Here is a 17,815-nt window from a genome sequence, read left to right on the forward strand (position 1 = left end):
GCACTTACTGCTGATTCATTTTGTGCACACTCAAGCCTCTCAGGTGTCCTGTCCTGAACAAGGCTTTCCACTTCTTGTTGGGCAACATCTTCAGTTTCTCTAGGTGGAGCTTTTAAGGTTGGCTGGGGGCTAACTCTGCATGCCTGCATCCACCCATTTCATCTTTATGCTTTCCTTGTGACCAGCTGCATTACAGGGTCTGTTCTTCAGTCAGCTTGGGTCCCACTAATAATGACCACAACAACATTTGGACGTGTCAGATGGACTGAAGATTTTTTTTTCCTGCATTGCAGTAGTTTCCTGACCCAGCTGTGACTGTTTTATAGGAAAGATTAAATCCAAAGTCACGAGACATGTTTGCACTCTCCCATGAGAACTCCTGCATGAGAAGGAAACTATTTTCACATTCCGACGTACATTTATTAATCCATTTCTATGCTTAAGTCAAACTATAGTAAATACGCCTGAATTTTACAATACTTTCTCTAAATACCTGCTTTTTTTCCCCATTCTAGCCTTAGTGGGCAGTGATCATTTTTTGTTATACACATCGAACGTGTGCCATGAAACCACAATCCATGGCCTGGCATGTTTATCTTACTGGCTCATCACTGATTTCTAGATAACTCAAGTGTAATCTATAAACACTTCAGAGCCAAGACATGGTCTGATATCTGCACCCTAGAGCTATTCCATGGGCTCTAAGACACCTTGGAGTCCAGAGACTTTTTGCCTTTAGAAAGAGGCTTGCTTAAACTGGGACACTTAAAATTAATGTGCAGAAACAATCAATGAGTTTCTTTTAGTTCTTGTATATCACACTGCATTTTGCCTTTGTTTCTTTTAGAAAAGAAGGATAAAATTTCTTAAACAATTATTTTAAACTGAGCACGCTGAAAAGAATGTGAAAAGTGTTGTTATGGGGGCAATTAAAATTCTGTAAATGAGTTATATGCTGTAAGTGACTTGTATGCACCCTTGTGTATCCTTTTGAAACACGTTAAATCAATTTATGAGATTTTTGTATCGTGCAATGTATCCTTTATTCCACATAACATTTAGACACAATGTTGAACATTTAAAAAAAATATAGTTTTTCTATATATTTCTGTTCAGATGAAGAGTTCTTAACACCAAAAAAAAAGTCATAATTGGTAAGTTTAACTGATAGACTGGCAGTTGGCATAAATTTTAACTAAATTGTGTTGAGTAATGCTGACAGACAGGTTGCAAATACCACCGAGTTACTAACAGGAACTGGAATATCTAATGCTAAACCTATGATGGATTCTTTAAAAGACAAGGTCTATCTAAAGAGTTACATAAACAGCTCTTTCAATCTAAGGTATCAAATACGAGAAATTATTTTAAGACTGTTTTGTAAAGCCTTTTTGTTAACACAAAAATAAACTACAAACTGAACACGCAGTCTGATTCTTCAAGCCTGAGGGACAAGTACTCCCTGGCCTTCAGAGGAGCTCCTTCCTGGTTAGACTTTCAGGATAACTTGTGAAAATGTTCTGTAACTCTACTTTACTTTCTAATCAATAATATAATTTCATTTTTTACAGACACAAAGTTCATTTAAAAATATGTGTATTTCTTTTCTTTTTCCTCTGAACTTGACACTAAAGCTTTTGCCAAAAAATAAAACTTGTAAAACCCATTTTTAGTAACTTGCTGCTAAAAGCAGATAACTGCTGATTGCACAAACCCAGATACAGATAAGCAATGAGGAATTAAAGTTCTAGATACACTAAAACTAAATTAATTGTTTTTTTCCAAAAGAAAAGTATACAGCTCACAGGAAGCAAGTATTTAGCAAACAAAAACCAACCACAAAAGCAACAAACAACATCATGAACTTATTAAGATTACACAGAATAAAATGTTAAAGAATATCTCCATTCCAAAGTAAAAATGATTTCCCAAAATATTACCAGGACTAGTAAAAGGCAGCCTTGCATTAAAGCCAGATGTGGAATAAAGCACACTTTGGGTGAGCACACGCTTTTGTGACACACAAGCTCACAGCTTGATTGTGTCCTTTTTTTTTATCCTTTGGTGATGTGAAGCCAGCTGTGGTACTTTGATGCCAGTCCCACTGCCTCACCTTTGCTCCCATTAGCTCTCTCTCAGTCATAGCTCCCATCAGCAGAAGAAGCAAGCAACTTCCTAACACACAAAGTAAACCAGCTATCGAGTTTCTTGCTGCCTATGTTGCAGTGCATGAGTTCAGTTGGGGGGGGGGGGCTGAGGCATTTACTGCATTGTATTTCTTTTGGATTGTTTCCTGGGGGACAAGGGACCAGTGTCAGGACACCCACATAGACATGCTCTTGTTCTGGTGGGTGACTTTGGGTGCAGGTCTGCATAATTTAAATGAAATCTCCAAATGAAGGCCACAGAGTGAAGAGCTGCTTTGCTAGCTTCTGTTTGCCTAGCAGAGACCACCGCTCCGAGGCTCAGGCAGTAGGACTCCTCGGCACAAGCCTGCCTGATGGCTAATGACATACCAAATACATTCTCTGTAATCTCAGCACTCCTTAGGTGAGATCTTCATGGTTTCCTAATGCAGTCTCTCCTGTCTTTCCTCTGAGTAGAGGGCTGCTCTGATGCAATCTATCGATCATGGAAGGTTCCCCCTCTTCTCAAGATTCCCCCACCAAACCTCAAAGAAATTACAATAAAACACCACCTGCCGAGCTTATATACAACTTTGAGAATAACACAGCTAGTGTCATGCTTAAAAGGGATGGATGCTCCCTCACAGAGTGGTGAGATTTCTTGGTGTTTTTTTTTCCTCAAGACATTTCCCTAGTTAATCTTTTGAGTGTTATCCCAAACCTGTCTTGAAAGGTTAAGCTTTCACCCTAGCCAAGACAAGTCAGACAACTGAGAGTGGGAAAGAAAAAGAACCCCCAGAGCGTTGCAGGTAAGGCTACCTCCTACATATAATGGCCAACCAGGAAGACTGATATGGACCTGGGACTATCAGCTCCTAAAGTTGTAAGGAAGAAAAATCATGAAACAGGCACAGCTGTGTATATAAAGATGTACACTATGCTATAGCTAAAAATTTTCTTCTACAACTGCTAAATGTTAGTTTTGATCTATTCCTTGTTTTACTGTTTAAGATCTTATGTCTAACTTTGCATTTTGGAATAATAAACATTTTTATTTACTTTTTCATTGAACTTACTATTTCCCCAACACTTGCTTATTCTCACCTTGAATTCCTGAGCATTCTCTGTCACAGGCTTTAGTAAGAGAAAGGAACAATTTCTTACACATTGACCTGCTGCAATACAATTAAAGCAAAATAATTATGACTTAAATTGTAGCTACCCCTGTTTCTGCTAGAATGAGGAATTTTGCTTCTCATTTACACAATGTATTGAACAGGTCTGAGAGACTCAATGCACATTCATAGATCAATGTACAACTTTTAAAGTCTGTATCAACAATCTTGTATTTCCAGTTTAATATTATCATCATGAAGACAAACCAGACATCCACACAGGATCTGGTGGAATAACCCACCAGGAACTAACACACAAACAGTTCACAGTAATGAGTACATGAACCATGTGAATTTTCCTTTTTTATGTAGGATAACTTGATTTGGATGGATTGTGCAAGTGATTTCACTGTCCTTGCCAGTGGAAGAGAACTGCTATATTAGTGACTAACTGAGATGACATCCACTCTTCCAACAGGAGATGACATTGCTGTGATGTCCTGCAAGTGGCCACTATTAAATCCTGTGTATCCAGTATGCTGCAGCGCAGGGTCAGGCTCCACAGAGGAGTAAGCAACACTATTCCCTAGAACTAGAGTACTTATGTATGGAGGTCAAAAGTGGTAACAGTTCTGTAAACCAAACTGATTGCACTAGAATGACATAAACTTATTGCATTAGAAACTGGGTAAATTAAAATTTAAGTATAGTAAAAAAAAAAAAAAAGTATACTTTTGATTCAGCTGTTATGTGAACAGGACAGAGAAACTCCCCTAAATAGCACTTACAGCAAAAGAACAATGAACTGCTTTTTTAAAAAGGACTTTTCCCAGTTTGCTTCCACACTTCTTTGGCTCCTTTGATGCTTTCTCTTTTCACACACTTCCAATAACCTTGAATGCCTTGCTGTTGTGGTACCTGTTAATAAAGTTAGAGTATGTTCAGCATTTACAGAAAAAAGACTCTTATTCTCAGACTGTGTAAATACAATATATAATGCAGTGCTGCTGCTTCCATAGCTCACACGTGTAATAACAAGTTCTCGGTGGCAGCACTCCTCCCAGATTCATAAGCAGTACGGAATATTCAGTTTAAAATATAACTTCTTTCTGTTCACTATCCCTACTTGTGTTTCTACAAATATTAACAAGATAGTTGTAGGCATTATCTGTGGTATTTAAAACCAATGATGTCAGCTTGTTACCCTCAAGCCTCGATGAATTCGGTTCCTCAGGACGCCAATAAACTCGCTGTGGCTGAGGCAGTCATCTCCATCTAGGTCAAAAATCTTGAAGATGGTATCCAAAACATTATCTGAGAGCTCCTGTCCGGTTGCCACCTTCACTGCTCTCTTGAACTCAGCTAGTAAAGACATAATATTACATCATAGGTGACTGTGAACTTGTAAAGAAATTGGAAAGCAAATAAATAGCAGGATTCTGTACAATTTACTATGTCTTATGGGTATCCCAACTGGAGAATTTGGGATGTGTGAACTTGTAAACTAACAGGAGGCCTGAATTAATGAATTCTTGAGCTTGCTTCACTTTTCATAAAACTATCTTTACTAAATGTATGATAAACCTTTGAAATGCAATAATTCTCAAGCAACAGTAAGAGTGATAATTTTTCCTAGGAATAGCTGCACCCAGAAAACTAACACACTTTTGGCTGATATCTGTGCATATGGATGATAAATGTTTGCCTCATGGTCTCAAAAAAATACTACTGTTTTACCCTGAACCTTTTTCATGCCAACTCATTCTGCAAAAACTCTCCTCAGAGAAGAGTATTTGATGATATGCTCCACCTCAACGAACAATTCCCTCAGCAACTGTAGAAACACAGACTATCAAGTACTCAACGCACTGTTTACAGCACATGGCTTTATATATAACCTGTAATTCTGTTTTTTAAAAAAGCAGGCAACCTTTTCTTAAATTATGACTGAAGAGTTTATGAGGCTTTATGGCAGAAAAAGCTTTTATACCTCTCTGGAGAGCTACTTTCCTCCTCAGTTTTATGTCCTGTTCTCTTTTTTTTTTTTTCCTTTCTTTCCATGTGCATTCCAGTAATAACTACTCTCCCTACTTTTGGTCTTGTGGCGTAAAGAATTTGGCATTTTGACTGAAGGAAGATGAGGAAATGTGTGGGGTTGCTGTAAACCAGCAGACAGTAAGAGTGTAATGATTGTTGTTTATTATAGCAAGCACAATCAAATCATATGAATTAGATGCATTTTTGAAAGCATTCCTGAAGAGTGAATTTCAAGGAGGGACTGGAGGTTATTAAAGTATAGGAGTATTGTAGATTATTACAGCAAGTTGTCCAGCTAGGTCATAATTATAATAATAATGTGGTTCTGCTTTCATAAACCAGTGCTGTTTATAAACAGCACTATAAATATGATTATTTCTGAAGCTTACTAGAGGAAAGAACACCCCTGACTTAGATCTCATCTTTGCCTCTTTGCACAATTCCTGTATAAATGCAGTTGACTAATATACAGTTGTTTTAAATATAATTAAGTTGAAAATCTATCTGTAAAAGGATATACTACAATTTGAAAAACACATAAAATACAGGATGCTTACAGTAGAGTCCTAATTTTGTCTTTAAAAAGATGTTAACTGTTTCAGCTGTTGAAGCTAAATATCTATCCAGAGATGGCACAGCACTTTTTTGAACAGAATATGAAGAAAAGGAGAGAGATCTCATAACCTGGTGAAGCATAATAATCTTCAGACCAAGAAGGGCCACTTTATTAGAGAGAAAAGATGAGCTGCTCACTTTGAAAGTCTAGAACAAAAGAAAGGGCTAAAGGACTGTCTTATATTTGGCTATATATTCATATGTGTGTGAATATACCCATGTACACACATGCAAACATCAAGACAAAGAACTTAGTGAGGTTCAGGAAAGGATGAACCATGTATACCTGTAACATCTGTGAGTGACCTCAGGAGCTGACTCTGTTCGATCACAGTATGCTTCGGTGCATAAAGAGAGTCACAACTGCCCATTGGTTAGGAATGAGCTTTTACAAGGAAACATTATGAGAGTGAACACCAACTCTTGGCCTCATCACCTCTGGCACTTAGAAATGGGGTCTTTAATAGAGAAATGAATGAAACTATTATGAATGACTATTAGTTCACCATTAATTCATCCTCTTTCCTCTCTGTTCTTTGTATACCTTGTGCAAACAAAATCTGTCTCCCCCCACAGAAGAATGACGTTGTCAGATCAGACAGAGAAGGGCCACAAACCCAGCTGGGAACTCGAGCACGTGACAGAAGAAGAGAAGCTCAGGGAGCTGGAGAGAACAGAAGCGTAAGGGGGATCTTGCTGCAGTCTCTGACTGCCTACAAGGGGTTACAGAGAAGAGAATGGCCTAGTTTTCTCAGACGTGTGTGGAGGTAAAACACAATCATCTGAAGTTGTAGCAAGTTTGACACAAGAGAAGTCTTCGTGATGAGGGTTGTTGAGCACTAGAACAGCCACCCAGAGAGGCTGTGGAAATGAAACTGTTCCTTGAAGGCTGGAGTAATTAGTGATAGAAGCTACAATTTCTACCTCCTTCCAGTTTTGGCCTACTTTGGTTCAAATCCCATCTAAACATTTCTCTATTAAAAATATTGAATTCTCTTCCTGTCTTTTAACATTTCTCTCACCTTTTTCACAGAAGCCCATCAAATACTTATTTCAATGAATGCTAACGTCTTATTAGATTTCCTTAGGAACATTTTATATTGCTATTTTCAAATAACTTACGAGAGCTGTCATAGAGTCGTTTCAGTCAGAAGAGACCTTTAAGATAATCAAGTCCAACCATTAACCAAAACCTACCAAGCTCACACTAAACAGTGTTCCTAAGCACCTCATCTACACATCTTTTAAATACCTGCAGGGATGGTGACTCCACCACCTGCCTGGGCAGCCTGTTCCAATGCTTGGCAATCCTTTAGGTGAAGAAGTTCTTTCCTAATATCCAATCTAAACCTCCCCTGATGCAACTTGCCATTTCCTCTTGTCCTATCACTTGTGACTTGGGAGAAGAGACCAACCCTCACCTCAATCCAACTTCTTTCAGGTAGTTGTAGAGAGTGATAAGGTCTCCCCTCAGCCTCCTCTTCTCCAGGCTAAACAACCCCAGTTCCCTCAGCTGCTCCTCCTAAGTCTCGTGCTCTAGACCCTTCACCAGCTTTGTTGCTCTTCTTTGGACCCGCTCCAGCACTTCAATGTCTTTCTCGTAGTGAGGGGCCCAAAACTGAACACAGTATTCGAAGTGCAGCCTCACCAGTGCCATGTACAGGGACACAATCACTTTCCTACTCCTGCTGGCCACACTATTTCTGATACAGGCTAGGATGCTGTTGGTTTTCCAGGCCACCTGGTCACACTGCTGATTCATGGTCAGGTGGCTGCTGATTAACACCCACAGGTCCTTTTCTACTGGGCAGCTTTCCAGCCACTCCTCCCCAAGCCTGGAGCGTTTTCTGGGGTTGTTGTGACCCATGTGCAGGACCTGGCACTTGGCCTTGTTGAACCTCATATCATTGGCCTTGGCCCCTTGATCCAGCCTGTCCGGATACCTCTGAAGAGCCTTCCTACCCTCAAGCTTATCTGTGCTCCTGCCCAGCTTCATATCACCTGCAAATTTACGGAGTGCATCCTCCATCCCCTTATCCAGATCACTGCTAAAGATATTAAACAGAACAGGCCTCAGTACTGAGCCCTGGGGAACACCACTTATGACTAGTTGCCAACTGGATTTAATTCCATTCACCATGACTCTTCGGACCTGGCCATCCAGTCAGCTTGTCACCCAGCAAAGAGTATGTTTGTATGTGCCGTGAGCAGTTTCTCCAGGAGGATGCTGAGGGAAACAATGTCAAAAGCTTTACTAAAGCCCAGGCATACACATCCACAGCCTTTCCTGCACCCACTAACTGGGTCACCTGGTCATGGAAGGAAAGCAGGTTAGTCAGGCAGGACCTGTCTTTCCTAAAGCCATGCTGACTGGGCCTGAGCCCTTGGTTGTCCTGTACATCTCACGACGGCTTCGTAACCTTCCCTGGCACTGAGGTCACACTGACAGGCCTGTAGTTCCCCAGATGCTCCGTCTGGCTGTTCTTGTAGATGGGTGTCACATTTGCTAACCTCCAAGTAACCACCTCAGGAATATAACAAAAAGCATTTGTATTTCTATTAAACTTCTGTTGCATTGCTCCTATTTCTACTTTACAGTAAGGAAGCAACTTCCCTCCTCCAAATCTTTATTTTAACAACCACTTTACTACATTGTTTTTCAAAGCCATGATTGCATAACACTACATAAGCACATGCAGAAGTCAGTATGGAGGAATAAATAAAATACAGCAAGATGCTACAGACCCTGCAAACAAACAGATTTCTATTGTTAAGTTTCCTCAAAAAAGCAGTTTCACGATGAGTTTCTTTGTTATCAGTTCCTGAAAAAAAAATTTCTTTTTATGATGAGGGTGGTGGGACAATGGGACAGGTTGTCCAGAGAAGTTCTGGATGCCCCATCACTGGAAATGTTCAGGGTTGGGTTGGATGGGGCTTTGAGCAACTTGATCCAGTTAAAGCTCTCCTTGCTCACAGCAGGGGGGTTGGACTAGATGATATTTAATGGTTTCTTCCAACTAAAACCATTCTATGATGCTATGGTTTAGTCTGCTGCAAGTGGTCCAGCATATGATAGCACAGTAGAACTTACAAAACAAAACATTTGGGGAACTTTATGTTATTATTTTTTCAAGAAATAGAATTAATTCAGAATAAAAAGCAGTATGCTATTTTTTAACTTCACAATGCTACTTTGGGATACTCTGGGATAACTTATTTACATTAATTCCATAACTTTCCATAAAGCTTTTCTTTTTAAAAAAAAATACATATGAAAGGTGTGCAGCACTTACCCCGTTTAACAGGAAGATTTGCTACAGTAAACATCTGCATGGCAATAGAAAAGTCTTCCAGGTTATTTGTAAACTTGCAAAAAGTCTTGAATTCTTCCAAACTGATATTCTAGAGTATCACAGAATTCAGATGATACAGAATGAATAATACATTCAAACCCCAGTAAATCTATTCCAGTCTGGTGGCACTTAGTGTTTAGATGTGATTGCCTATTCATCTTCTGTGTTTGTACTTCTCAGCTGGAAAATTATTATTTTTCTAATTTGCATAAAATTCAAAGGCTGTAATAATTAACTTACAAACTAGTTACATGATTAGATACTCATATTAAAATGAAAACGTGTACATACAAACAAGGAAGCAAAGCAAATCATGCTTATGTACCAACCTCTCCTGCCTCAATTCTGTCTTTCACATTCTGCCAGTAAATTTCATTGTTTTCTTCATCAGTGAAGTACAGTAACCATTCTGCAAAGTCTTCTTTTCTCATAACGTTCAAACCCTTTGAAAACTTGATGAATTCCATTTCTTGGACTTCTGTTTGCAGATTTTCTGTGAATCTAAGTGTAAACAGGTATTATCCAAGAGTTGATACTTGCATCACTGTATCACTACTATTACCTTAGCTACCAAATGCAGTAAACTCTAACTCTTAATCAGAGTACTATCAACATCGCTACTTAAAATGTCACTGGTTTAATTTTACCTGTGCGTGCAGATTTGTTTCCATGGCTGCATTTCAATAATGACACCAGTAGGGTGCTCTCTAAGTCTACATAGATGGCTGCTGCTATGACAATTTACAGAAACACTTGGCATCTAGTTTTTACTAATTTTACAAATGTGCAGATAATGAGGTAAAATAATTGGTAAGTCAGTATTATAACGAATGAATGAAAAAGAACATCTTAACTACAGGTCTGACACATGATTTATGAAATTTCATATTAATAAGAGAGGAATGACAAGGTTGGAGAGTGCCTAGAAAGATGAGGCCCTAATAATCACAAAGGTGAAAGAAAAGGGGAAACTTGAAATCACCACTGCAGGAAAAGATGACTGAAAACCTCAAAGATTATAACTGTGAAGAGAGGTTTGGCAAATCAGTTCTGCGCTCACTAGAGGATGGATTAGAGAGGATCACAACTGACATGTACAGAGTTTGGAAGAGTACAGAAAATGATGTTGCATGTGTTTGGGAAGGTAAGAAGAGAGCTGTCTGAAAAAGGAAGAGGTAAACATTAAGGGTTTTGGGAGATACCCATTCTTTTGGGAAGAAAAAGAAAAGTATCAGTAGAAGGAAGTAACAACCTGCAGAAACAAGAGCTAGAACTGTAAGGCAAGTCATAGCTTTGAGTTTCCCCAGTTTGGTCTGTGTGGCCATTATCCCCCCTTCTAGCTAACATTAATTTTGAGAAAGTAAAAGATAATACTGTGCAATCCATTTGGTAATTTCCACTTCAGAAGTGGCACAATCCAAAACCAAATGATAATATAAAAATACAAATAAAGGCTAAAAACACTGTGACGCTTGCCAGAATCCCTTAAGTACTTTGAAAGAACCCTGCTTTGTTGAGTTGCAAAACATATTGACAGGAGAGAATGAAATACTCCTATATTGGGACAAAGCAATTAGTTGGAGAAGAGGACAGCTAAGGGTCTATGTAGCCAATATCAGTAGAGGCTCATTTGCTCATCAGTGTTTGCATGGCCTCACTGGATTTGAGTTCTCTCCCCTGAAATTATGGTATTTTAGTCCACACAGCTATCTTTAGTTCTTTAATGAGATCACTTGGACAATTAGTAGCTTGAAGCTCTGTGAAGTCTATAAGGGGTTAGCTGAAGACTGCTGTTGCAGCAGAAGCTCTGTCTTGTACCTTTTTCTGTAATAATTAGAGCTGCACATGCAAATAAAGGGCCAACAGATGCTTCGTGGCTCAGGACATGATGGTAAATGAAAGCCTAACAGTGGAGGTGATTTTAACTTTCAGGCTAGAGTTTTATTAGGATAATACCAAGGAGGGGTACCATATGCTCTCATATTTTATATGGTCATTTTTCTGCTCTAGTAAAGGCAGTTACAAGGCTTCCATAGTATAGTTAAACACTGAGGTATATTCCTCCACAATCCACCCTAAGACCTGACTCACTTCCAAGTCCCTCGACTCTCCTTCTCATAAGAGGATGAAACACCAAAGAGGCTGTTTGTGCCACCAGTGTGAAGGGAAGGTCCCTTGTCCTGCAAATAGCTAAAGCTTACTTGCACAGCTTGTAAAACACTTCAGTTTTCAGGTGCAGCTCCTGTCTTTGTAACTCATGAGGTGACTGCTGCCTTTGGCCAGTCCAAGCAGTCAACACGTGCCAGGGAGACCAGGCAGCATGAATAGTGTCCCCTGGATCCTGGGAAGGGAGGGACAGGACAGCATGGACCAGGCACGGAAGTCAGTCCAGTAGAGAATGGCTAGCAGCCGCATGGCAGCATTTTAGGAGTGGCCATCACAGGCAAGGAATAGATGATATGTGGGATGTGTGGCTTGTGCTTGGGTGGAAGTCACAGCAGAGACCATGCAGAACAGTAACTGCATCCTTGACTGTGATTTCCAACCCATGGAACGTCTGGTCTGGAGAAGGAGAAGCTGTGGAAAACGAGGTCACTTACAGAAATATGCCTAAAACATGGACGTAGGGAAATGAGACACCATGTGGTTTATTTTCCTGGCTTTTAATCTACGAAAGGTGGATACATTTTGCAACAGACCTAGAGGTCTGTTATTGAAAGTATTTATTAAAAGTTATTTATCTTGGGGAACTAACTCTCAGTCATTTGCTTTACTGGTTTGTAGCTGCAGGTGATGACAAAGTACATACTCTTTCATCTTTCCTAAATATTTCATCTCCTTAAGCAGAAAACCCTCAGTGACCTGTTCTCTAGCCATGCCCAATAAAGGCAGGACAGCTGGAAGACCAAGCATTTCTACATGCCGAGGAAGATGCGGGTGGCCTACCAAGCTGCACACATCAGCCAGATGAAAGGTTCAGGAAAGCCAAAGAGGAAAGTGAAGGGCTTGGCTGTGGCATTTTTTATGTGTTCTTGCTTCTGCAGCCTCTTCTAGCTGGACAGCAAATGAAGCATTTTATTTCTCCAGACCCACTGTGAGTTTTCCACTGCCTTTTCTCAGGCCTGGGTTCTTGCCCTCTACCAGTTGCTTTGGGGCAATGACACCGCATCCTTCCTGTGGCACAGGAGCCATGCATCTTGCTGCACTATGCAGATTAGGGAGGGGAGCAGGAATTGCTTACTTAAGTACAAAAATATTAATGGATATTTCATTTCAACTTGTAGGCTTGCTCCTGGCAAGGCAGAGTGGGAAGATTTCTTCTGCCTTACCAAATGCTGCTTGAAGCAGCAGCTGAAATACACAGTTTAAAATTTATATGTGATAGTCTCCCATATTACAAGAATTAAAATAGTATGAATCATCGCATCAGCATTCTAGGTCACTCTTATTCCCAGATGTGAGAGTTAAAAATCCTAATGAGTTTTTTTTTTTAAGTGAAAGTTATTAAAAGTTATTAAAAATAACTTTCTGGTTAGAAAGTAAAACTTGATACTTATATCCCAAGACACAACCAGGGTTACTTGCTTTTGTATCTTCTGGATCATGGTGTTCTGAGATTTAGCTCAAAATTTCTTAAAATTTTCTCCTGGTATTAGGAAAAACAAGCATAGGAATGAAATGCCTGCTCTTCCAGAGTCAGTGGAAACTTGGCCGAGGACTTTGAAGGGAACTAGGATTCAACTACAGAAAAAGGATTCTGATTGTAGAGGTGCTCTACAATTAAAAAATAATTACACTGGGAATACTCTTATCCTATAGTAGCTTGAAAATAAAAGCAAGCCCTAAGTTTCCAAACGATAGAAAGGGAAGGCAAATCATAAATTTATAAGATAGGGAAAAGGCTGGGAACAGACAGTACTTTCTTTAAGATAGCCTGTTTTATCCACACTCTAAAACACCCACGTTGAAGGCCAATGGCCAAATTCATTATCGTGTTACAACAGCATCCAGAAACCTTATCAGGATCTATCCCTTATTTTGCAATGTGCTCTACTTTAGAAAAAGGCAGTCTCTCAAGACTTTCTGGCTACTCAGCTTTAATAGAAGTGAAAATGTAACAAAACTGGGGAAGCCTCAGGAACCCAGCCCCTCCAGCTTGAGCTGTTGCAGTAAGTGCAAGTGGTTTGTTTCCTCTGGGCACATGAAGCAGCTGAATGAAACACGAAAAGAAAGGTTAGGGAAAGTTCTCCTCCCTATACCTCTTTCCTGAACTGAAAGTCTGTGAAGAGCTTTCACACTCTAATACAGAACTGACCAGTTCTTGTCACTCTGATTTATAGGAAGCAAACTTAACAACAAACATAGTGGTAGATGCACCACCTCAGCATTTGTCCTCTGCTTCAGCTCCTCTCTGGACACTGAAGTCCTTCTGAAGACTTGATAACCCTGTCTGCACGAAAAGACAGTTGTAAACCAGCTGAATGGTTGCCTTTTTGCAATCTGACTTTCAAAACAGAATATAGATTTTATATTAAGGGCTTGATCATTAAACTTTAGAGAACATTTAGGTCTATGCTTATAAATTCAGTTCTGCGAGGAGTAAGGCTGATGCCATCTGCAGTTCCTCACTGTCTGATGCTGGGTGTATGAGATGCAATCTCTATGTGCATGAAGGCTATACCTATATACACACAAGTGTAGGCACAGAGACCAAAAAGGAGGCAATCATACCCTATTTCTGCAAAGCACTTCCAAATCCCTGGATGAAAATTGCTGAATATGTACAAGCTGTCATCACAACAAAAGCACTACTGGCTCATGATGCTACCTGAAAAAGAGATCCTGTGTCCAGGCATTGGCACAAACAAAGAAAACTGCACCAGACACATGTCAGGACTAGCAGTGTGGTTCAGCCCAGGTTATTCTGCTTTCTTAAATGATAGGTTTCAAATTAAACATACCATGGAATTCAAAATACTGAAGGAAAGAAACAGGACAGGTAGAGAAAAAGCCTGTTTTTTTGTATGGTTCTACAATTTGTGACCTTTAAGCTAAAGCAGAAAATAAAAAAACCACAACATGATTAAAGAATATTTCTGGTTCAAAATTCTGTTAACTGATGAGAAGTTTGGAAGCAACAAATCAGATAACAAAATGCCATAAACGGAATTTGAAATATTAATTTTCCTTATATGATTAAAAGATGCCTGTTGTTTAACCATACCAGAAAGTACTTTTTTTGTAAGCCACGCCAGGGAAAAGAAAAAATTACGAGAAAGCTTTTTGAATATTCTTTCCACACTCAGCACTTTTTTTTCCCCCCTTCAAGGAGATTGTGAGAGATTTAAACTTGCTTGGGGACAGATTACAGAAAAAAAAATCATAGCAGCCGTAGACTGTTTAGGGAGTGAATTACTGGCTCCTCTTTTATTTGGGATTAGACATACTTAAACAAGATCAGTAAGAGACTTTTTTCAGGAAAAAAACCCAACAGTGACTGTCAAGAAGAAATATGTGCTATACCTAAGAAAACAAAGGAGTTTTCTACTCAGAATAAAAACTGTACATATAACATAGACAGAAATTGAAGCACAAATCATTTTTTGGAAGGAAAAACCCAAAATTATGTGTCTTAAAAACCAGGGGAAACCCATGCAAAAGAATAAAGGCCTGGTATCCAAGAGAATTTCTGGCTTCATGTTTGAAACCTGACATTCTCTAAGATGAGTCCTGGTATTAGAAGATGATCTTGTTGTTGCAGTGTAAAACTGAGCCGTGGTCATCTGAAACAGAAACTGTTCTGGTCTTCTGAGAAGAAAGTCTCATGTGGTTACAGCTTCTTGTAGCAAATGTACCTTTCATTATTACATGATTCTTGGCTTGCTGCATATTGTTTTATATTTTTTTAAACTGATACAGGAGAATAATGATTTCAGCTGCATTTAACTAGGAGGCAACACCTTTAATAGTGATGTAGATAAACATAAAATAATTTAGATCTAAAATCCCTAACTTTTTCTAGGGAAACAAGCTGTCACTTCTGAAGTTGTGAATTATTATTAATAATGATCATATTTTCCTTACATTGAGGACAATTGGCGAGAAATCATGTAGCAGTCTGGAGCTGAACACATGTTCCTTCAGTCCTATCTTAAGATCTCTGAAACCATCTTGTTACTGTGGGAAAGGCATAGGATGGTCTGCTTCCTAGATTGTTTCCACTACTTCTAAGCAGCTTCTGGAGAAGCTGCAGAATTGAAGCAAGAGTCCCACCACTGCTGCTCAGCAGAGAATGAAAGGGAGCAGCTTTGGCTGCTGTTTTGACTATGGTCTGTATGACAGTTAGAAAGGAGCTTGACCAGCATCACAAAACACCTCTGAAAAGGCTACTTCTTTACTTCTATGCTCCCAGCAACCCAAGACAGTTGAAAGGTGACCTGATATTCTGTTTCATGGTCTCATTCTTTATTTCTGGTAAAAAACAACCCTGAGGATTATCCTTGCGTGTATCACCTACCTATGATTCCCCAAGAACCACGCACCAGCTAGAGACAGATGGAGCACAGTGTGCTTAACCATATTCCCTCCCTGTATCAGTGTGCCTCCTGTGTTTGGGGCAGTAGCAAGGGAGGCACAAAAGCTGGCCTACATCAGCTCCACACTGCCTGAAGAGGTGTAGACAGTTTCCATTTTCTGTGTGCCATCTGAATGCAAAGAAAGGAGAACAGGGCAAATTAATTGCCATGATATATTGACTGTGGCTGGCTAATATTTTCTAAATGTTTGGACTGTGGACTAAAAGAGTTGGACATCGCTGGTGTACATGTAGATACAGATGCTTGCATACTTACAAAAGGATTTTTTAATGTCAGCCAAACTGAAAAGAAGGAAGCATGAAGAAAATTACATGTAAGTAATGAGGTGAGAACACCAGTCTCAGCTTTCTGAATTCCCATGTAAGTACAGTGAAATTTCACAAAGAAAGCATTCTTGCCTTTTTTTTTTTTTTTAAAGTTTCAAGGACTCTACAGCACAACAATATCTGTGTATTTAACTAATGTGACAAGTTTTAGTGTGTCCTAATCAAACCTCATCACCTCTACTTTCTACTAGGTTCTACACTAATCAATGGAAAAGCTTTCTAGGCAAGAACTTGGAAAATGATAAAAGCATTTACCATCATTATTTTCTGCTTTTGACAATGATCTATGTCTGTACAGCTCATCAGTCATCTCTTGTAAAAACAGTGTGGCACTTTGATCAAACAGCCAACAATAGCTTCCCGCGTAAGGTAAAATGTTATGAGAGGCCATCAGATAGAAATCACATTTTCTCTGAACAATAGGAACCCAGAAATGATGTGCTTGATTTACTTGCAAATAAAATCATGTGAAAGGTGATATCTTCACAGAGGTTAAAAAGACAGTGATCCTTTTATTCACCTTTCTGCGTGTTAAACAAACTTCAGTCACATCGCAACTGAGACGGAGTGTCTATGCAGTGATAAAGAGGCACATTCCAGCTCTAGGAAACATAACTGCCACTGTTGAAAAATTACCTGCATTAAACCTTACACTTATCCCACAAATTTTAAGAGCAAGATGTGGGAGTTTGATTTTGATTACAGGCCTCTATTTGTGTGGTAGGCAAAGGTCTTTAACCTACGTGTTCTGAATGTACTAGGTACATAGTTTCATCAATGTCATGCCTCATTGGGTCAATGTAGGATTTTATCTAATACCTGAGGCTTTTCAGTTTACACTGTATATGCAAACACAACCTTTTACTGGTGCTCCCTGCCTTTTGTTTCATTGAGACGATCTATGGTATTTATAGAAAAGGGAGCTGGAGGCATCTTAAATTTGTTTTACTCACTTAGGTTCCTGTTGAATTGAGGCCTTCAAAAGAAAAAGGTTGTTTATTTGAAGAATGGTGTGTACCAGAGCCAGTGGAGCCGAACACTTTAGGGTTAGAAGAATTGCCATTCTTCCTTTTCTACTCTGGCTTTTGCCAAACCTACACTAACTGCAACAACATTCATTTTTAAGAGGGCTGACACAGATTCTCTGCTTCTGAGCATAAATTGAAGTAAATCACATTATCCTAATTTATGTCTGCATAAATGTAAATGACTGGTTATTTCTGTAGAAATGGTAATACTGATGTACATAATCTCTTGATGTTGTGCTACAAGATGTGCATCAAGATTCACACAGGTATTTAGACACTTAACTTCCATTTATCTCAAATAAACACTGTGCATTTGGATTCTGGGCTCAGGTTCATGTAACAAGATGTGTCTGGAGTTCATTCTAACAGGAGAAATTGATCTCCCAAGTAAAAGAGAGTTTTAACCAGTTAAGTTGTGATGCTAAGTGGTGGTTATCATTACTGACTGAAATGTACATTGGAAGAAAGAATCTCATCCAATTAAAACACTAGCAGCTAATATCTGGTTGGGTTTTCAAGTTGAATGCAACCACAATAGAACTTCATACTCTGATCTAGACAAAGATTACACTGTCTTTCTGATATATATATATATGAGATATAAACAGAATGATTCCCT

At 39.2% G+C, this 17,815-nt stretch overlaps 1 protein-coding gene across 1 annotated transcript in view; it reads right to left on the reverse strand.

Annotated features, from left to right (window-relative positions):
* Positions 1-4,054: 4,054 nt before the first annotated feature.
* The window catches only part of MICU2 (mitochondrial calcium uptake 2), a gene marked incomplete at its 5' end in the record, with an annotated part of 62,250 nt that continues 48,489 nt past the window's right edge, over positions 4,055-17,815 (reverse strand). Inside the window, 4 exons of the mRNA XM_008943748.1 lie at positions 4,055-4,159; positions 4,446-4,603; positions 9,187-9,295; positions 9,576-9,747. Coding sequence (XP_008941996.1) covers positions 4,055-4,159; positions 4,446-4,603; positions 9,187-9,295; positions 9,576-9,747 — 544 coding nt within the window. The remainder of the gene's footprint in view (positions 4,160-4,445; positions 4,604-9,186; positions 9,296-9,575; positions 9,748-17,815) is intronic.

This window comes from Merops nubicus, unplaced genomic scaffold (genome assembly GCF_000691845.1).
Source record: "Merops nubicus isolate BGI_N331 unplaced genomic scaffold, ASM69184v1 scaffold2917, whole genome shotgun sequence".
Classification (NCBI taxonomy): Eukaryota; Metazoa; Chordata; class Aves; order Coraciiformes; family Meropidae; genus Merops; species Merops nubicus.